Below are 18,258 nucleotides of genomic sequence, written 5' to 3'. Positions count from 1 at the left end.
AATCCCAGTACTCTGGGAGGCCGAGGCAGGCAGATCACCTCAGGTTAGAAGTTCAACCAGCCTGGCCAACGTGGCTACTAAAAATACAAAATGTAACCGGGCGTGGTCACGGGTGGCTGTAATCCCAGCTAGTTGAAAGGATGAGGCAGGAAAATCACTTGAACTCGAGAGGCAAAGATTGTGGTGAGCTGAGATCGCACCACTGCACTCCACCTTGAGTGACAGAGTGAGACTCTGTTTCAAAAAAAAAAAAAAAAAGAAAATTTTAATACCGTATCTTTCTGAATAACTGTTACAAAATTACCTATATCCATGTGGAACAGGCACGTTGTGACTTTTTTAAAAACATTTTTTTGCCGGGCGCGGTGGCTCACGCCTGTAATCCCAGCACTTTGGGAGGCCGAGGCGGGCGGATCACAAGGTCAGGAGATCGAGACCATTGTGAAACCCCGTCTCTACTAAAAATAGAAAAAATTAGCCGGGCGCAGTGGCGGGCGCCTGTAGTCCCAGCTACTCGGGAGGCTGAGGCAGGAGAACGGTGTGAACCCGGGAGGCGGAGCTTGCAGTGAGCCGAGATTGCGCCACAGCACTCCAGCCTGGGCGACAGAGAGAGACTCCGTCTCAAAAAAAAAAAAAAAAACATTTTTGTATTTTTATTTTTTTGATATGGAGTCTCACTCTGTCACCCAGGCTGGAGTGCAACTGGCATAATCTTGGTTCACTGCAACCTCTGCCTCCTGAGTTCAAGCAAGTCTCTTGCCTCAGCCTCCCGAGCACCTGGGATTACAGGCATGCGCCACTGCGCCCAGCTAATTTTTGTACTTTCAACAGAGATGGGGTTTCACCATGTTGGCCAGGCTAGTCTTGAACTCCTGACCTCAGGTGATCCACACATCTTGGCCTCCCAAAGTCCTAGGGATTACAGGCAAGCCACTGTGCCCAGCGGCACTCTGTGACATTAATGAAGAGAACGTGTCAGTTATATTGCATACCACGCACCAAAAACTCATAAAAATCAATAAAATATTGCAACCCATGATAAAACAAGAAAGAAAATAAGTCGATTTATACAGCCTACAGAATTCTAAACAATTCCCTCTTAAGAAAAAAGCCAAAACTTGTAGTTACCACCAGTACACAACATAAGAACTGAAATACGTGTTAAGATCACTACGTTCTGAAGTATGAAGTGAAGAAAATACACAGCATTATAAGGAATAAGAACTGACTAACAGCCAGCCACGGTGGCACATACCTGTAATCCCAGCACTTTGATAGGCTGAGTCAGGTGGATCATGAGATCATACGTTCAAGACCAGCCTAGAACAAATGGTGAAACCCCATCTCTACTAAAAATACAAAAAAAAAAAAAATTAGCTGGGTGTGGTGGCAGGTGCCTGTAATCCCAGCTGTTTGGGAGTCTGAGGCAGGAATCATTTGAACCCGGGAGGTTGAGGTTGCAGTGAGCCAAGATCCTGCCACTGCACTCTAGCCTAGGCAACAAGATGAGATTCCATCTCAAAAAAATAAAGTAAGATAAATAACTACTTTTCAAATAATCTTTGGTAGATTTGATATTCTCTAATAGGATGTTCCTGCAGATGCAGACCTTGAGAGGACTGAGTCATGGGTGTTGACAACTCGTGAATATGACCAGCACATTTATAAAGAGACAGTAAAGAGCTCGTTGCCTGTTCCTCTTTCCACCATGTCAGGACACGGCAGGGAGATGGCTGGGCTAAACCATGAAGAAGGTTCTCACCAGGAACCAATTTGGCTGGCACCTTGCTCTTGAATTTCCCACTTTCCAAATTCATGAGAAATAAATGTCTCTGTCTTAAGCCTCCCAGTTTAAGCTACTTCCTTTCTCGTTGTTTTTCAGATCGAGTCATGCTCTATCACCCAGGCTGGAGTGTAGTGGCACGATTATCCTACCTCAAGTGATTCTCCCTCCTCAGCCCAGAGTCTCACGCTATCGCTCAGGCTGGAGTGCAGTGGCATGATCTCAGATCACAGCAACCTCCACCTCACAGGTTGAGGTGATTCTCCTGCCTCAGTCTCCCAAGTAGCTGGGATTATAGGTGCATGTCACCATGCACAGCTGATTTTTGTAGTTTTAGTAGAGATGGGGTTTCACCATATTGGCCAGGCTTGTCTCGAACTACTGACCTCAAGTGATCAACCCGTCTCAGCCTCCCAAAGTGCTGGGATTTTCAGTGTGAGCCGCCCATTTTTGGCATTTAGTACATTTGAGGTTTCACCATGTTGGGCAGACTGTTCTCAAACTCCTGACCTCAAGCAATCTCCCCACCTTGGTCTTCGAAAGTGCTAGGATTAGAGGCGTGAGCCACCATGGCCAGCCAGTTTAAGCTATTTCTAACAGGACAGTGAAATGACAGAGACAGGAACAGGAGCATCTCATCAACATCACCGAAGGCTGACAAATCTTATTAAACAAAGTAAGTTTAGGATCTGTACTATAAATCTTGCAATACTTGAAGCCATCTAATAGCACTAACATGTTTTAAAAACCTTGAGACAGGTAGGGCATGGTAATCCCAGCATTTTGGGAGGGTGAGGTGCGAGATTAATGAGGTCAGGAGATCAAGACCATCCCAGCTAACAAGGTGAAACTCCATCTCTGCTAAAAAAAAAATACAAAAAATTAGCCTGGAATGTTGGCACTCACCTATAGTCCCAGCTACTTGGGAGGCTGAGGCAGGAGAATCGCTTGAACCTGGGAAGTGGAGGCTGCAGTGACCCAAGATCACAGCACTGCACTTTAGCCTGAGTGACAGACTGAGACTGTGTCTCAATGAAAAAAATAAATAAATGACAGAAAGCTAAAGAGTAACTCCAACCCACAAACATATATAAAGCTCTCCAGTAAAGGTAAATAAAAAAACAGGTAGGCCGGGCGTGGTGGTTCATGCCTATAATCCCAGCACTTTGGGAGGACAAGTCAGGCAGATCACCTGGGGTCAAGAGTTCAAGACCAGCCTGGTCAACAAGGAGAAACCCTGTCTCTACTGAAAATACAAAATTAGCTGGGTGTGGTGGCACATGCCTGTAATCCCAGCTACTCAAGAGGCTTAGGCAGGAGAATCGGTTGACCCCAGGAGGTGGAGGTTGTGATGAGCCAAGATTGCAGCATTGCACTTCAGCCTAGATGACAAGAGCAAACCTCTGTCTCATAAACACATAAATTAACTACCTAATAAAAGACAGATACAGAAACTTGCATACGTATACCTTTTCTTCATAACTAAACTTTTTTTCATATTATTTAAAATGAAAAGGTATGAAAAAACACTGTACATATATGTTAACAGAAATGCAACATACACAAAAATAACTCTGACATAAATTTAAAAAGTTCTGCTGGAGAAGAAGTAGTTTTTGCAGGTTATGGAATTTTTTTGTTTTTTTTTTTTTTTGGACAGAGTCTCGCTCTGTCTCCCAGGCTGGAGTGCAATGGTGCGATCTCGGCTCACTGCAACCTCCACCTCCCGGGTTCAAGCGAGTCTCCTGCCTGAGCCTCCTGAGTAGCTGGGATTACAGCTGCCCACCACTGCACCTGGGTAATTTTTGTAAATTTAGTAGAGATGAAGTTTCACCATGCTACCCAGGCTGGTTCTGAACTCCTGACCTCAGGTCATCTGCCCAGCTCGGCATCCCAGTGCTGGAATTACAGGTGTCAGCCACTGCACCTGGCCAGGTTATGGAAATTTTAAGTTTCATTATTGTGCTATAATTTAAGATGTTTAACATACCTGCAACAATAACCTCTTCCCATATATCAATACAACACACTTCACTTCTGCATACTGAAAGGAATGGACACTAATGTGGTTGTTACATTTACCCTGGAATCATGCTTCAACCACTTATATGTTTACTAAGAACTAAAAGACAAAACTATTTAAAATAATAATGGTTGGGCATGGCAGCTCGTGCCTATAATCCTAGAGTTTTGGGAATCTGCGGCAGGTGAATCACTTGAGATCAGGGGTTTGAGACCAGCCTGACCAACATGGTGAAATCCCTTCTGTACTAAAAACACAAAAATTAGCTGGGCATGTTGGTGAGCAACTGTAGTCCCAGCTTCCAAGAAAGCTGGGGCACAAAAATCCTTTGAGCCCGAAAGGTGGAGGCTGCAGTTAGCCAAGATCGTTCCACTGCACTGTAGCCTGGGCGAAAGAGTGACACTGTCATAAAGAAAGAAAGAAAAGAAAAGAAATAAATAAGGAAAGAGCAGAGGGATATGTGGGAGCAAAGAAAGATGTCCCTTCAGAGATCTCAGGATAGAAACTTTCCCTTTCCCACAGAATTCTCCCACTTGCAGAGTTTCCCCACACACTAGTGGAAGGTGGAGCTTCCACTCTGCCCATCTGAGCTCTTACCTGCCTTTACACCTGTAATACATTCCCTCCCAGCTGGATTTTTTTGCTATTTGCACTTCACTCTCCACGGTCCAGGGCTCTTTCCCTTGCTCCAACATGGAGACAGCAGGTCAGAAAGACTCCTGCTTATAAAAAGAAAGGACCATGATGTGCTGGAGCTTTTCTAGAGTCCCAGCCCTATATTTCTGTAGGAAACAAGATATTACAGACGGACCTAGGAAAATATTTCACTAATTGCTCCACTGACTGCCTCCTTCTGAATGCTGAAGGAGCATTGTAATATGTAATACGTGGACATCGAGCTCTCTTCCAAGAACTACTGAATTGAAAGCACAGGAGAAGCAAACAGGAAACTAGATATCTTTAAAGTCGGCCATAAGGTTTTGTTTTTGGTTTTTGAGACAGTCTTGCTCTGTCATCCAGGCTGGAGTGCAGTGGTGTGTTCTTGGCTCACTGCAACCTTGGCCTCCTGGGTTCAAGTGATTCTCTTTCCTCAGCCTTTCCAGGAGCTGGGATTACAGGTGTGCACCACAACGTCTGGCTAATTTTTGTATTTTTGGTAGAGATTGGGTTTCTCCAAGTTGGCCAGGCTGGTCTCAAACTCCTGACATGAAGTGATCTACACGCCTCAGCCTCCCAAGGTGATGGGATGACAGGCGTGAGCCACCACACCCGGCTTGCCATAAGGTTTTATCCCTACTTTAGTTCTGGAACCCACATTGAGGTATCATGAAGAATGCAGAACATTTAAACAAACGGGACAGTGAAAGTCCAGATGCTACATCATGAAGCTTTTCATTTCTAACTCAATACGGCTTCCATTTTAGTCAAGCAAGAATGTGGCTCCCAGGAGAACCCAGAGAAAATGCAAAGATACACAAGGGCACATCCCCAGGAGGGATGCTAAACTCACCCAGGGAGACCAGGTTCCTATAATTCTCCAACATCACGTCTCTGTATAGAGTCCTCTGAGCAGCGTCCAGGCATTTCCACTCCTCCTGAGAGAATTCTATGGCCACATCCCTGAATGTCAACAGACCCTGAAATGAAAACACATTTTAAGGAAATGGTTATGGGAGGAGTTCTTACCTTTACAGAAAATGAGAAGAAGAGAGAGGGGAAAGCATGGATTTAATTGTAGTGAATGTTCTGACAAATCTGAGAGAGGGATTTTTCACCACATGATGTCTTCCCAGTGGTATCTGATTATAATTTTTGAGGAGGCCATAACATTCTCTCAGTGTGAATTTCTTATGTTTGTAAAAACTACAAGAAATGAATAAAAAATCAAAGCAAAGCTCCTTTTATACAAATGTTTGAAACTTTTATGGACACACCAAGTGACATTCAGTATCTAGATGAGACACAGCACGAGTGATGTCTTCAAAGATGTCAATGTCCACAGTTAAAGATCAGCTGGGTGCAGTGACATATGCCTGTAATCCCAGCTACGCAGGAGGCTGAGGCAGGAGAATCGCTTGATCCGGGGAGGCAGAGGTTGCCGTGACCCCAGATCGCATCACTGTACTCCAGCCCGGGCAACAGAAACTCCATCTCAAAAAAAAAAAAACGAAAAAAGAAAATTAGCCAGGCATGGTGGCAGGCACCTGTGGTCCCAACTACTTGGAAGGCTGAGGTGGGAGGATGGCTTGACCCTGAGGATGGAGGTTTTCAGGGAGCTACGATCACACCAGGGTGCTCCAGCCTGGGCAACAAAGCAAGACCCTGTCTCTAAATAAAATACATGAAAACAAAATTAGTCAAAGCACAAAAATCCATTTTGTAAATGCTTACAAAATAATAAAACCTACACAGACTCAAAAAAAATTAGATGTTAATACAAAGGATTGTTATTTGTCCCAAATTTTCAAAATATAAAAGATTTTCAAAATATATACATGTTTGTACATACGTATGTGTGTGTATATGTGTGGGGATGTGTGTATATATACACACTCACACACACAGGTTTTAAAAATATAAAATGTAGCAAGTTTTGCCAGGCGTGGTGGCTCATGTCTGTAATCCCAACACTGGGAAGCTGAGGTGGGTGGATCACAAGGTCAGGAATTTGAGACCAGCCTGGCCAACATGGTGAAACCCCATCTCTACCAAAAATACAAAAATTAGCTGGGTGTGGTGGTGTGCACATAGAGTCCCAGCTACTCAGGAAGCAGGGCAGGAGAATTACTTGAACCTGGGAGGCAGAGGTTGCAGTGAGCTGAGATAGTACCATTGCACTCCAGCCTGGTGACAAAGCCGACTCCATTTCAAAAAAAAAAAAAAAAAAAATAGTAAGTTTTGTTTAACCGAAAAGGAATCTCATCTTGCTAGAAAAGGATACTTTGGCAGCTGGTGGTGGGTGGAATCTCATCAGATCTAGGAAACAGGAAATGCCTCATCCTAGACGAAGCAATTACCCTTTTAACTGCCTGGCCTGGAGGATGGAGAATGGCTTGAACCTGTGAGTCGGAGGGTATAGTAAGCCAAGATCATGCCACTATACTCCAGCCTGGGTGACAGAGCAAGAGTGTGTTTCAGGAAAATAATAATAATAATAATAATAATAATAATAATAGGTGGATTAAGAATATGGCTTTATCCTCTAGGATAAAAAACAAAGTACCGCTGCCATATTTGAGAAAAATTGTAACCATTTTTACCAAAAACACCTGTTTCACGAGCCTCTCCACAGTGACACCGTCTTCAAGAGCTTAATGTGCTAAGAATGGTTTAATGAATTTCCTGCTATTATTTAGGTTGATTTCATATTCTTAAAATAATGAGCCGGGCGCGGTGGCTCACGCCTGTAATCCCAGCACTTTGGGAGGCCGAGGCGGGCGGATCACAAGGTCAGGAGATCGAGACCATGGTGAAACCCCGTCTCTACTAAAAATAGAAAAAATTAGCCGGGCGCAGTGGCGGGCGCCTGTAGTCCCAGCTACTCGGGAGGCTGAGGCAGGAGAACGGCGTGAACCCGGGAGGCGGAGCTTGCAGTGAGCCGAGATTGCGCCACAGTACTCCAGCCTGGGCGACAGAGAGAGACTCCGTCTCAAAAAAAAAAAAAAAAAAAAAAAAAAAAGGATCATTCTTGCATCATTCATATCTATGTATGAACTTTACATTCTAATTAGTAAAAATTTTTGAGTCAGAAACACAGTAACTCACTCAATTATCTAAAAATGTACTGCAGAAAAGATTTCTCATTATTGGTCTCCTTTTCTAGAATTTACCACGTACTTTGTGCCCATTAATAGGTGACTTCCATTGGCAGCTGCTCTAATCCTGGTCCACAGAGAGCTGACAGTGCATCCAGATGTGGTCCCTGAACAATCCCTGTTGCCCAACAGCACTGACACCACGGGACCCTCACCCCATCTCCATCCATGTCTGGTGTGAGCCCTTCCCAGGACCATGCCCAGTGCCGCCTCTTCCCAAGTTCATGTCACTGGGTCACAAGAGATAAAATCTAAGCGCGATGAGAGGGACTGAGGGAAGGCATGGGTGAGGGTGAGCAAACTTGTCAGGCAGGACGCTTCAGACTCAGAGAAGATTCCCAACTCCAAGGCCCAGCGTTTCTGAAAGGAAGGAGACAGAACAATCCACCGAGAATATCATCTCACCTGAGGAGGAGCCATCCCTGACTCTTCTGCTTTCCTCTTCCTCTTCCGAGTTTCTTCCTCACAGACTAAGAGTCTTTAGAAATCAATCCTGAATGTTAGAAATATGTCGTTTATTGCTCAGAATCAACACACCCCATCCCTGTAACACAACAACACATACAAAGGACACCTCACCCTGGGAAATATGGTCTCCGATGCTGCCCACTGCCCCAGGGACGATAAACTGCTACAGGAAAACTCCCGCTCACCTCCTGAGGAGCCCCCACACACGCTGCAGCAGTGGGGAGCTGGGCCGGAATGAGCTCCCCTTCAGGGCACAGACCCAGACCTGACCAAACCCCATGCAGAGGCTGGGTGCGGTGACTCACACCTGTCATCCCAGCACCCTGGGAGACCAAGGTGGGTAGATTCCTTGAGCTCAGGAGTTTGTGACTAGCCTGGGAAACATGGTGAAACCCCAACTCTACCAAAAATACAAAAACTTGGCCAGGTATGGTGATGCACATCTGTGTGTCTGTGGTTCCAGCTACTTAGGAGGCTGAGGTGAGAGGATTATTTGTGCTCAGGAGTTCGAGACCAGCCTGGCCAACATGGTGAAATCCTGTCTCTACTAAAAATACAAAAATTGGGCCAGGTGCGGTGGTTCATGCCTGTAATGCTAGCACTCTGGAAGGCCAAGGTGGGTGGATTACTTGAGGTCAGGAGTTCTAGACCAGCCTGGCCAACATGGTGAAACCCTGTCTCTTATTGAAAATACAAAAAGTAGCTGGGCTTGGTGGGCATTTGTAATCCCAGCTACTCGGGATGCTGAGGTTGGAGGATCACTTGAACCTGGGAGGTGGAGGTTGCAATGGGTTGAGATCAGGCCACTACACTCCAGCCTGGGTGACAGAGTAAGACTAAAATAAAAATAAAAATAAATTAAAATAAAATAAAATAAAAAATAAAATACTACAAATACAAAAATTAGCTAGGTGTGGTGGCAGGTGGCACCTGTATCTCAGTCACTTGGGAGGCTGCGGCACAAGAATCACTTGAACCCAGGAGACAGAGGTCACAGTGAGCCAAGATCACAAGACTGCACTCACAGCCTGGAGGACAGAGTGAGACTGTTTGAGGAGAAAAAAGAAAAAGAAAAAAAAAAGAAAAAAAAAAAAAAGTATTTCTGATGTCATAAAGAGATAATAAAACCTGAGTAACATGATAGAGACTGACGGGCAGAGGGAACTTCAGATGGGGGTGGGAGGGCATGGGAGACAGCTCTGAGCCTAGACCTGAAGGAGCAGAAAGGGAGAGTGCTGTGATCATTTAGGGACATAGGGTAAGAGCAGGGAAAATGACCTAAGACAGGAAGGGTTTTGATGTTTGGGAAAAGAGAAAAGCAAATGTGACCGGGGCAGAGGGAGTCGGGAGAGGAGGGCAAGCTCCCAGGAGGAGGCTGGACACTGGCAGGGGCCCTGGACACAGGGCTGTGGAGCCACAGTGAGGAGTTGGGCTTTTGTCCTGGGGAACACGGGAAGCCGGTGGAGGGTTCCCTGCCAGGGACTGACATGACTGCTTTAGATTTCGCTGTGATATCCTCAGAGTGGGGACATATTCACTGAGTTACCCTGAGAAGGTCTGAGGTGAGTAAGAAGGTGTGTCTGAATTCTTACATGGAGGCCTGGAAGGGCTAATGGAAAGGGTTGGTCTTATTACTCCTCTCTTTGAAAAAGCATCTTTCACATACTTGGGCCAAAGAAACTTCTTTTGCAAGGTTCTGATGCTATTGACTCTCAACATTTAATTCTTCCTTACAAGAAAATTACAGTAACATTTATAAAATGCAGAACTGTAAACACACAGCTACTGACCTTGAAAACAGGGAGGCCAGGCGGGGTGGTTCAGGCCTGTAATCACAGCACTTTGGGAGTCCAAGGCGGACAGATCACCTGAGGTCAGGAGTTCAAGACCAGCCTGAGCAATATGGAGAAAGCCCCGTCTCTACTAAAAATACAAAAATGATCTAGGCATGGTGGTGCATGGCTGTAATCCCAGCTACTCAGGAGGCTGAGGCAGGAGAATCGCTTGAACCTGGGAGGCGGAGGTTGCAGGGAGCCAAGATCGCGCCATTGCACTCCAGCCTGGGCAACAAGAGCAAAACTGTGTCCCAAACAAACAAACAAAAACCAAAAAGAAAATAGGGAAAGAGGGTCAGCTGTAGAACTAAGATATAAGCAAATTTTTTCAATCAAGAAAACATGGGTGTCCAGATGTGGTGGCTCAAGCCTGTAATCCCAGCACTTTAGGAGGTCTAGGCAGGTGGATTGCCTGAGGTCAGGAATTCGAGACCAACCTGGCCAACATGGTGAAACCCTGTCTCTACTAAAAATACAAAAATTAGCCAGGCTCCATCTCCACAACTTACTTAACCTCTTGTTGCTCCCCCTCCCCAATCTTTAGATCATCCTCAATCTCCACAGATTTCCGCCTCTTCTCCCATCTCTGTGCCTCCTCTGCTCTCCCTGTTAAATTCTCTCTTCCCTGTTATAACCCCCTGTCCCCACTCTCTGGCACCGCAGATCCCCAGGTATCCTCCCTGCTGTGGTTCTCCCTCCGTTCTCCTTGCCACCAGCACCACAGTGCTCTGTCTGCCCTGGCTCCAAATCCCTCCCTCTCTCCCTCACTCTGATGAGCCTCCCTCTTTGCTGCCCCTCTCCCTACCTTGCTGCCCTTCATCTCTCTGTACATCTAGATTTTCTCTACATTTCTCCAGTTAAGGCTTTTCTCCTGCTGCTTTTTTTTTTTTTTTTTTTTTTCCCCCACTTTTACTGTCTCTTGGCAAATCCCTCACCCATCTTCTATGTTGCCATCTTTTATGGGCCTTTCTCATTCCTTTCTCTGTCTCAGGTTTTTCACTGCTCTCTCTCTATCTCCTGATCTCTTTGGCCCACACAATCACAGGAGGGTTTGGACAACTGCATGTCGGATGAGCCCATTTTCCAGGGGCTGGCTCTGGGCAGGGAAGAACACCTTGTGTTGCAGGACAGGCCCCGGGCACCTCCCCAATGCGGGCCTGGGCAACAGAGCAAGACTTTCTCAAAATAATAATAATAATATATATATATATATATAGAGAGAGAGAGAGAGAGAGCAAATGATGTGTTTTCTACATAAGCCATGGGCTTGGCCACACGCATTACCTCACGCCTGCAATCCCAGCACTTTGGGAGGGTGAGGTAGGCAGATCATGAGATCAAGATATTGAGACAATTTTGGTCAACATGGTGAAACCGCCTCTCTACTACAAGTACAAAAGTTAGCTGGGCTTTTTGGCATACCCCTGTTGTCCCAGCTACTTGGGAGGCTGAGGCAAAAGAATCACTTGAACTCTGGAGTCAGAGGCTGCAGTGGGCTGAGATGGCACCACTGCACTCCAGCCTGTCGACCAAGTGAGCCTGTCTCAACAAAAAAAAAAAATCACGGGCTTATCCATTAATGCACTTCTGCACATACTTCAAATTACATCCACACACACTTAAATTAACTTCAGTTCAGATACTATAAGCAAAAACCTGGAAAGGACACAACCAAAGCTACTCACCAGGCTGAGGTGGGAGGATTGCTTGAGCCTGGAAAGCAGAGGTTGAAGTGAACCAAGATTGTACAACTGCACTCTGGCCTGGGGGAAACAGTGAGATCCCATCACTTCCACCTCCCAAAAAGTTGGAAGCTCATTGAATTAAGACACAACTTCAAGAAATCATAAAAGTAATGCATGAAGAAAATGAGAAGGTCAACCAACATACAGAAATTATGAAGAACTACACAGAAACTCTCAGGCTAAAAATACAGTAACTAAATGGAAAAACTCAATACATGGGATCCAAATCAGAATTCATTATGTAAATTAAAAACTAGTGAAGAGGGGTCGGGCAAGGTGGCTCACACCTGTAATCCCAGGATTTTGGGAGGCCGAGGTGGGCAGATCACTTGAGGTCAAGAGTTCAGAGAACAGTCTGGCCAATATTGTGAAACCTTGTCCCTACTGAAAATACAAAGATTAGCTGGGTGTGGTTGCTGGCTCCTGTAGTCCCAGGTACTCTGGAGGCTGAATCAAGAGAAGCACTTGAACATGGAAGGCAGAGGCTGCAGTGAGCCAGATTGCCCCACTGTACTCCAGTCTGGGTGACACAGCAAGACTGCCTCAAAAAAAAATAAAGAAAATTCCAGGACTATCTTTTATATACCTGAGCAAAAGAAATGTCTCTCTCCATGTCTAAGGTTCTGATGGCATGAATCCTAAACATGTAATTATTTTCCCAGAAATATGACAGTAATACATTCAAAATAAACACAAGTGTGAACACATAGCTATAGGTGTTTAAAACACTGAAAGAGGCCAGGTATAGTGGCTCACGCCCGTAATCCAAGCACTTTGGGAGGCCGAGGCAGGCGGATCATGAGGTCAGGAGATTGAGACCATCCTGTTCTTCATGGTGAAACCCGGTTTCTACTAAAAATACAAAAATTAGCTGGGCATGGTGGTGTGTGCCTGTAATCCCAGCTACTCGGGAGGCTGAGGCAGGAGAATCATTGGAACCTGGGAGGCGGAGGTTGCAGTGAACCAAGATCACGCCACTGCACTCCAGCCTGGGTGACAGAGTGAGACTCCACCTAAAAAAAAAAAAAAAAAAACCAAAAACGTGGCGGGGCGCGGTGGCTCATGCCTGCAATCCCAGCACTTTGGGAAGCCGAGGCGGGTGGATCACCTGAGGCAGGGAGTTCGAGACCAGCCTGACCAACATGGAAAAACCCTGTCGCTACTAAAAATACAAAAGTAGTTGGGCGTGGTGGCACAAGCCTATAATCCCAGCTACTAGGGAGGCCGAGGCAAGAGAATCACTTGAACTGGGGAGGCAGAGGTTGCAGTGAGCTGAGACTGTGCCATTGCACTTCAGCCTGGGTAACAAGAGTGAAATTCCATCTCAAAAAAAAAAAAAAAAAAAAAATCCAAAACAACAACAACAAAAAACACTGAGAGGCAATGGTAGAAATAAGCTGTAAGGAAATGTTTTCTTCATGAACACATGGGCTCTGCTGGAAAAGGTTCCAAAACAATCCAGCCCATCGTTCAACATCTGCAAGGAATATTACCGACCAGAGGAACTTGAGGGAAATGTTTACTTAGAAGCTCACAGCTCACCATTTTATCAGATGACATAAGGAAAGAAAATGGAATAATAGGCTACTTGAACTAAATTTTGATGTTAGCGTAAAGAAAAAAGGTCCTGGGGCTGGGCACGGTGGCTGACACCTTAAATCCGAGCCCTTTGGGAGGCTGAGGTGGGTGGATCACCTGAGGTTGGGAGTTTGAGACCAGCCTGACAAACATGGAGAAACCCCATCTCCACTAGAAATACAAAATCAGCTGGGCATAGTGGCACATGCTTGTAATCCCAGCAACTCGGGAACCTGAGGCAGGAGAATCACTTGAACCCAGGAGGTAGAGGGTGTGGTGAGCCGAGATCGCACCATTGCACTCCAGCCTGGGCAATAAGAGCAAAACTCCATCTCAAAACAAACACACAAACAAAAAATAGGTCCTTGATAGCTTTATAAAGTACACATTGAAACAACCTAAAATTGTCCAGGCGCGGTGGCTCATGCCTGTAATCCCAGCATTTGCTGAGGTTGGGGCGGGCGGATCACCTGAGGTCAGGAGTTCAAGACCAGCCTGGCCAACATGGTGAAACCCCATCTCCACTAGAAATACAAAAATTAGCCAGGCGTGGTGACAGGCGCCTGTAATACCAGCTACTCGGGGGCTGAGGCAGGAGAATAGCTTGAACCCAAAAGGCCGAGGTTGCAGTGAGCGGAGATTGCGCCATCACACTCCAGCCTGGGGGCAGAAGAGAGACTTCATCTCAAAAAAAAACAGTAAGAAAAAAAGAAACAACCTAAAATCATTTATCAGGTACTAGTAAATGTTTCCAATATGTGATACAGACTAGAAAGCATGCAGTCCTCTATGTAAACTGAACACAACAAATTTCATAGAGAAACTATTTTAAAATGGTTAAAAATATATACATCTAAAAAAATCTGGGGTGAAAGGAAAATTTTGAACACCTCTCAGAGTTGGAAATTAATGATGTGAGCTCATAAGATTCTACCAAAGTTTATTTGAAAAGTAGTTATTTTATTTTTTTCAGATGGAGTCTCGCTGTTGCCCAGGCTGGAGTGCAGCAGCATGATCTCGGCTCACTGCAACCTCCCCCTCCCTGTTCAAGGGATTTTCCTGCCTCAGCCTCCTGAGTAGCTGGGATTACAGGCACCCAACATCACACCTGGCTAATTTCTGTATTTTATTTGACAAAAGGTTTCACCATGTTGGCTAGGCTGGTCTTGAACTCCTGACCTCAGTTGATCTACCCACCTTGGCCTCCCAAAGTGCTGGGATGACAGGTATGAGCCATTGCACATGGCCTTTTTTATTTTTATTTATTTTTTTAATTAAGAAACAAGGCAGGCATGGTGGCTCATGCCTGTCGTCCCAGCACTTTGGGAGGGCGATACAGCTGGATCGCTTGAGCCCTGGAGTTGGAGACCAGCCTGAGCAACAAGACAAAAGCCCGTCTCTACCAAGTACACAAAAATTAACACTGTGTGGTGGCGCGTGACTGTGGTCCCACCTACTCTGGAGGCTGAGGTGACAGGATCCCTTGAGCCCAGGATGTCGACCATGCAGTGAGCTTTTATCCTGTGGCCGCTCTCCCGCCAGGGCAACAGAGTGAGACCTACCTCCAATAAAAGAAAAATAAATAGGAAACACCTGGGTCCTGGATCTGGGGGCAGCGAATCTAAGACCAATTAACGCGAACTTACCAAAACTAGACAAAAACGAAAAACCCCATCTTCCCACCGGAGTAACAAAGGATCAAAGGCCGCTCTCCCTACCGCCCTCCCGCTTCCAGCAAGTCTCGGATAGAAAGGAAAGAGCCCAGGAGTGGCCACACCCTCCATCTGCACAGGGCACCCATCTGCTCTGGCCTCGGGCCAATTCACCGCAGCATTTCGTTGGCCAAGGGCCAAATCCTTTATCCAGATAAGGCGTAGCCCATATGGACCTCAAAAGAAATACTTTGACTCCGTAAAACTTTGTAAACGGGGCCCTGGAGACGCTGGCTCGGGCCCACTCCCCTCTGTGGAGTGCTTTGTGGATTGCATGTATTCGTTTTCCGGGAGTTGGAACTGGGGAGCAACAGGGCCGGCACGAGAAGGGAGGTGGGGGGCGATGGCGCCTTCGGACAGGGGTGGCGTCTGCAGGATCTTAGGACCAGGCAGAGGAAGGGGCCTCCCGGGAACTGGGGTTGAGGCGCTGCGCTCCTGAAGCTGACGACAGTGACGTTGGGAGGCGCCCAGGACGGGAATCGAGCTCGCGGGTGAGGATTTGAAACAGCGCGAGGCGGGAGGACGGGTCAGGAAGGGTTTTGAGAGGAAAATTCCGCGATAGGAGGTGTCTACACGACCCCACTGCAGAAAGACCGAGTACAGGACCTGCCTCGGGGCCACTTTAAACTCAAAAGGAAAGGACTCACGCACTCTTACCCGGACGTCTCAAGTTTGCTCTAGGTTGAGAAAGAGGGGTCGCAATTTCCAGGTCTGTGGGGACACAACGTCTCCGGTATAGCAGCACCAGAGGCCTGGAAAGCACACATAAAACCGAACGAAACTCACGCGCTGCGGCGTGACCTTCAGTCCACGCCATCCGCTTCCGGGTCTGTGTCAATGAGCGCAGGACAGAGGCCAGGCTTGGGCGGCCCCCCAGGAGGTGGGCGGGGCCTGAGCGAGGCCGGGGCGGGGTAGAGAAACCAGGGGCCTGGCTGAGGCCTAGGCTGGGAGGGGTCCGTGGGGCGAGAAGCGGGCGGGGCCTGAGCTTCTCTCCATCTCGCTCTCCGCGCCTGTTTTCCGGGTTTTGGAGGCGAAACCCTCCAGTGAGGCTGGAGCAGCTCAGCAGTCGGGGAAATAGTACCTCCCTGAGAAGTCAACGTGAGGCGGTCATTGGATCCAGGAAAGTTCCTTGCTATTGAAATTAATTTTAGCAATTTATGTCCAAAGCCTGGAAGTTGTCTAGGGCAGGAATGCAAACTAGAATGCGAAATACAAAGCCTTGCCTGAGCGAAACCTCCAATTTCATGCTGATGGCCCACAGAACAGAATAGAAATCCTCTCCCTTTCAATTCTCCATTCAATGGGGTGGGAGAGTCCACTCTGTGCTCAGCTCCAGAGACTTCCCTAGGGCCACGGCCTGGGGTGCGGAGCGGAGGGCTCAGGCCAGGAAGGAGTGAGGTCACCACCTGCTGCTTAAACACAGCAGGGATGCGGGCGAGGTGCCAAGAGGCTGGGGTCCCAGCTACTCAGGAAACAGGGGCGGGAAGACCGCTGAGCCCGGAGGTCCAGGCTAGCCTGGGCGACAAAGTAAGACCCTCTACCCCAGAGCTCCTTCCTCCGCCTCAATAAGAAAAAAAAGTGATTTCAAAAAAAAAGCACTGACATTGTAACAGTGCATATAAAATGTCCACTTATTTCTTACATGTGTTATTTCATGTTGCACTTGGAATGAGTTATTCTTGTCGTGGAAAAGAGTCAAACTCTGTAAAATATTTTAAGAGATTTATCCTTAGCTAAAATGAATGACTATGGCCCGTGACACAACCCTCAGGAGGTCCTCAGAACATGTGTCCAAGGTGATGCGGAAAAGCTTGTTCTTAGACATTTTAGGGAGGCATTAGACATCAATCAAATACATTCAAGAAATACATTGCTTGCTTCAGGAAGGCGGGACAACTCAAATCGGCGAGACAACTCAAATCGAGGGCTTCCAGGCTTTAGTTAAATTGAAACATTTTCTGATTGACAATTGGTTGCGTTTGTCTAAATACCTGGGATCAATAGAGAGGAAATGTTCAGGTTAAGATAAAGGACTGTGGAGAACAGGGTTCTTTTGAAGTCTTCGGCTGGCTGCCCTCAGATAATAGACGACAAATGTTTTCTATTCAGACATTTAAAAGGTGCTAGATGCTTACTTACTCTCTTTAGGATTGGGAAGGCCTAGAAGAAAAAGATCTAGCTATGTTAACAGAGATTCTTTACAGATGCACATGAACCCCTCACAAAGAACAGCTTTGCAGGACCATTTCAAAATATGGCAAGAAACAGGTTTTGGGATAAAATATTTTGACTTTCTTTGTTACATGTTACACCAAAGTCAGACTGGAAAGTAAGACAGGATATATATAATTAAATAAAACCCATCTGATGAGTATTTATGCTTTGTAGGGCATGACTCCCCAGACCCCTTAGATAGGAATTTGGACAAGTTAAAAAAAATCAGAGCTTAGTCCTCATTCTCATATCCTTTTTTTTTTTTTTTTTTACATTTCTTCCCTGCAATATAATAATTGTACAATAAACATCGTTGAAAACATATCAATAATTTCTAAATGTATTGTAATATTAAATTCACTTTACGTGTCTTCTCTAATTAGAAAATGTATATTTTATTTTCAAGCTGGAATTTTTTTTTTTTTTCCTGGAGACAGGACCTAGTTATATAACCCGGCTGGAATACAGTGGTGGGAACACTGCTCACTGCATCGACCTCTAGGGCTCAAGCAGTCCTCCCACCGCACCTCCCAACTAGCTGGGGCCACAGGCCGGGTTTTTAATGTTTTGTAAAGGCAAGGTCTGACTATGATGCTCAGGCTGGCCTTGAACTCCTGGACTCAAACAATCTTCCCACCTTAGCTTCCCAAAGTGCTGGGATTGCCGGCAAGCCACCACACCATCCAATTGTAATCTATTTTGGGTGTTTTCTTTGTTCTTTCCTGAGTGTTCTATCAGGTGTGAATAACAAAGACTGTAAAATAGTCTTCAAACATTGGGTTTTTTCTTTTTTTTTTTTTTGAGACGAAGTCTGGCTCTCGTTCACAGGCTGGAGTGCAATGGCATGATCCTGGCTCACTGCAACCTCCGCCTCGCCATGTTAGGCTGGTCTCAAACTCCCGACCTCAGGCAATCCACTGGCCTCGGCTTCCCAAAGTGCTGGGATTACAGGTGTGAGCCACTGCACCCAGCCTCTATGTTCCTTTTAAAAAAATCATTCTAGCTATCTTGTTTAGGAATAAAATGGGAGGGAGGTTTGTCTGTCACAGTTCCCAGCTTGACTTTTCTCTTTGGCTTAATTTTTA

The 18,258-nt window shown here is 46.2% G+C and overlaps 1 protein-coding gene across 25 annotated transcripts in view; it reads right to left on the bottom strand.

Annotated features, from left to right (window-relative positions):
- Window positions 1–18,258, bottom strand: part of ZNF320 (zinc finger protein 320) — a 42,279-nt gene that overhangs the window by 8,487 nt on the left and 15,534 nt on the right. For 3 of the 25 annotated variants that reach the window (XR_012093097.1, XM_073016049.1, XM_073016056.1), the window contains 5 exons: window positions 15,617–16,950; window positions 11,610–11,687; window positions 9,880–10,168; window positions 8,027–8,114; window positions 5,317–5,443 (listed from right to left, as the gene is read on the bottom strand). Coding sequence is in view for 24 of the 25 variants with exons in the window: in XM_073016049.1 (XP_072872150.1) it covers window positions 5,317–5,443; window positions 8,027–8,041 (142 nt within the window). In the remaining variant the exon portion in view is untranslated. The other 22 variants (XM_073016053.1, XM_073016063.1, XM_073016050.1 and 19 more) reach the window with 21 other exon arrangements.

This window comes from Chlorocebus sabaeus, chromosome 6 (assembly GCF_047675955.1).
Source record: "Chlorocebus sabaeus isolate Y175 chromosome 6, mChlSab1.0.hap1, whole genome shotgun sequence".
Lineage (NCBI taxonomy): Eukaryota > Metazoa > Chordata > Mammalia > Primates > Cercopithecidae > Chlorocebus > Chlorocebus sabaeus.
The sequence above is the reverse complement of the archived record's forward strand: the minus strand, read 5'-3'. Positions and strand labels throughout refer to the sequence as shown.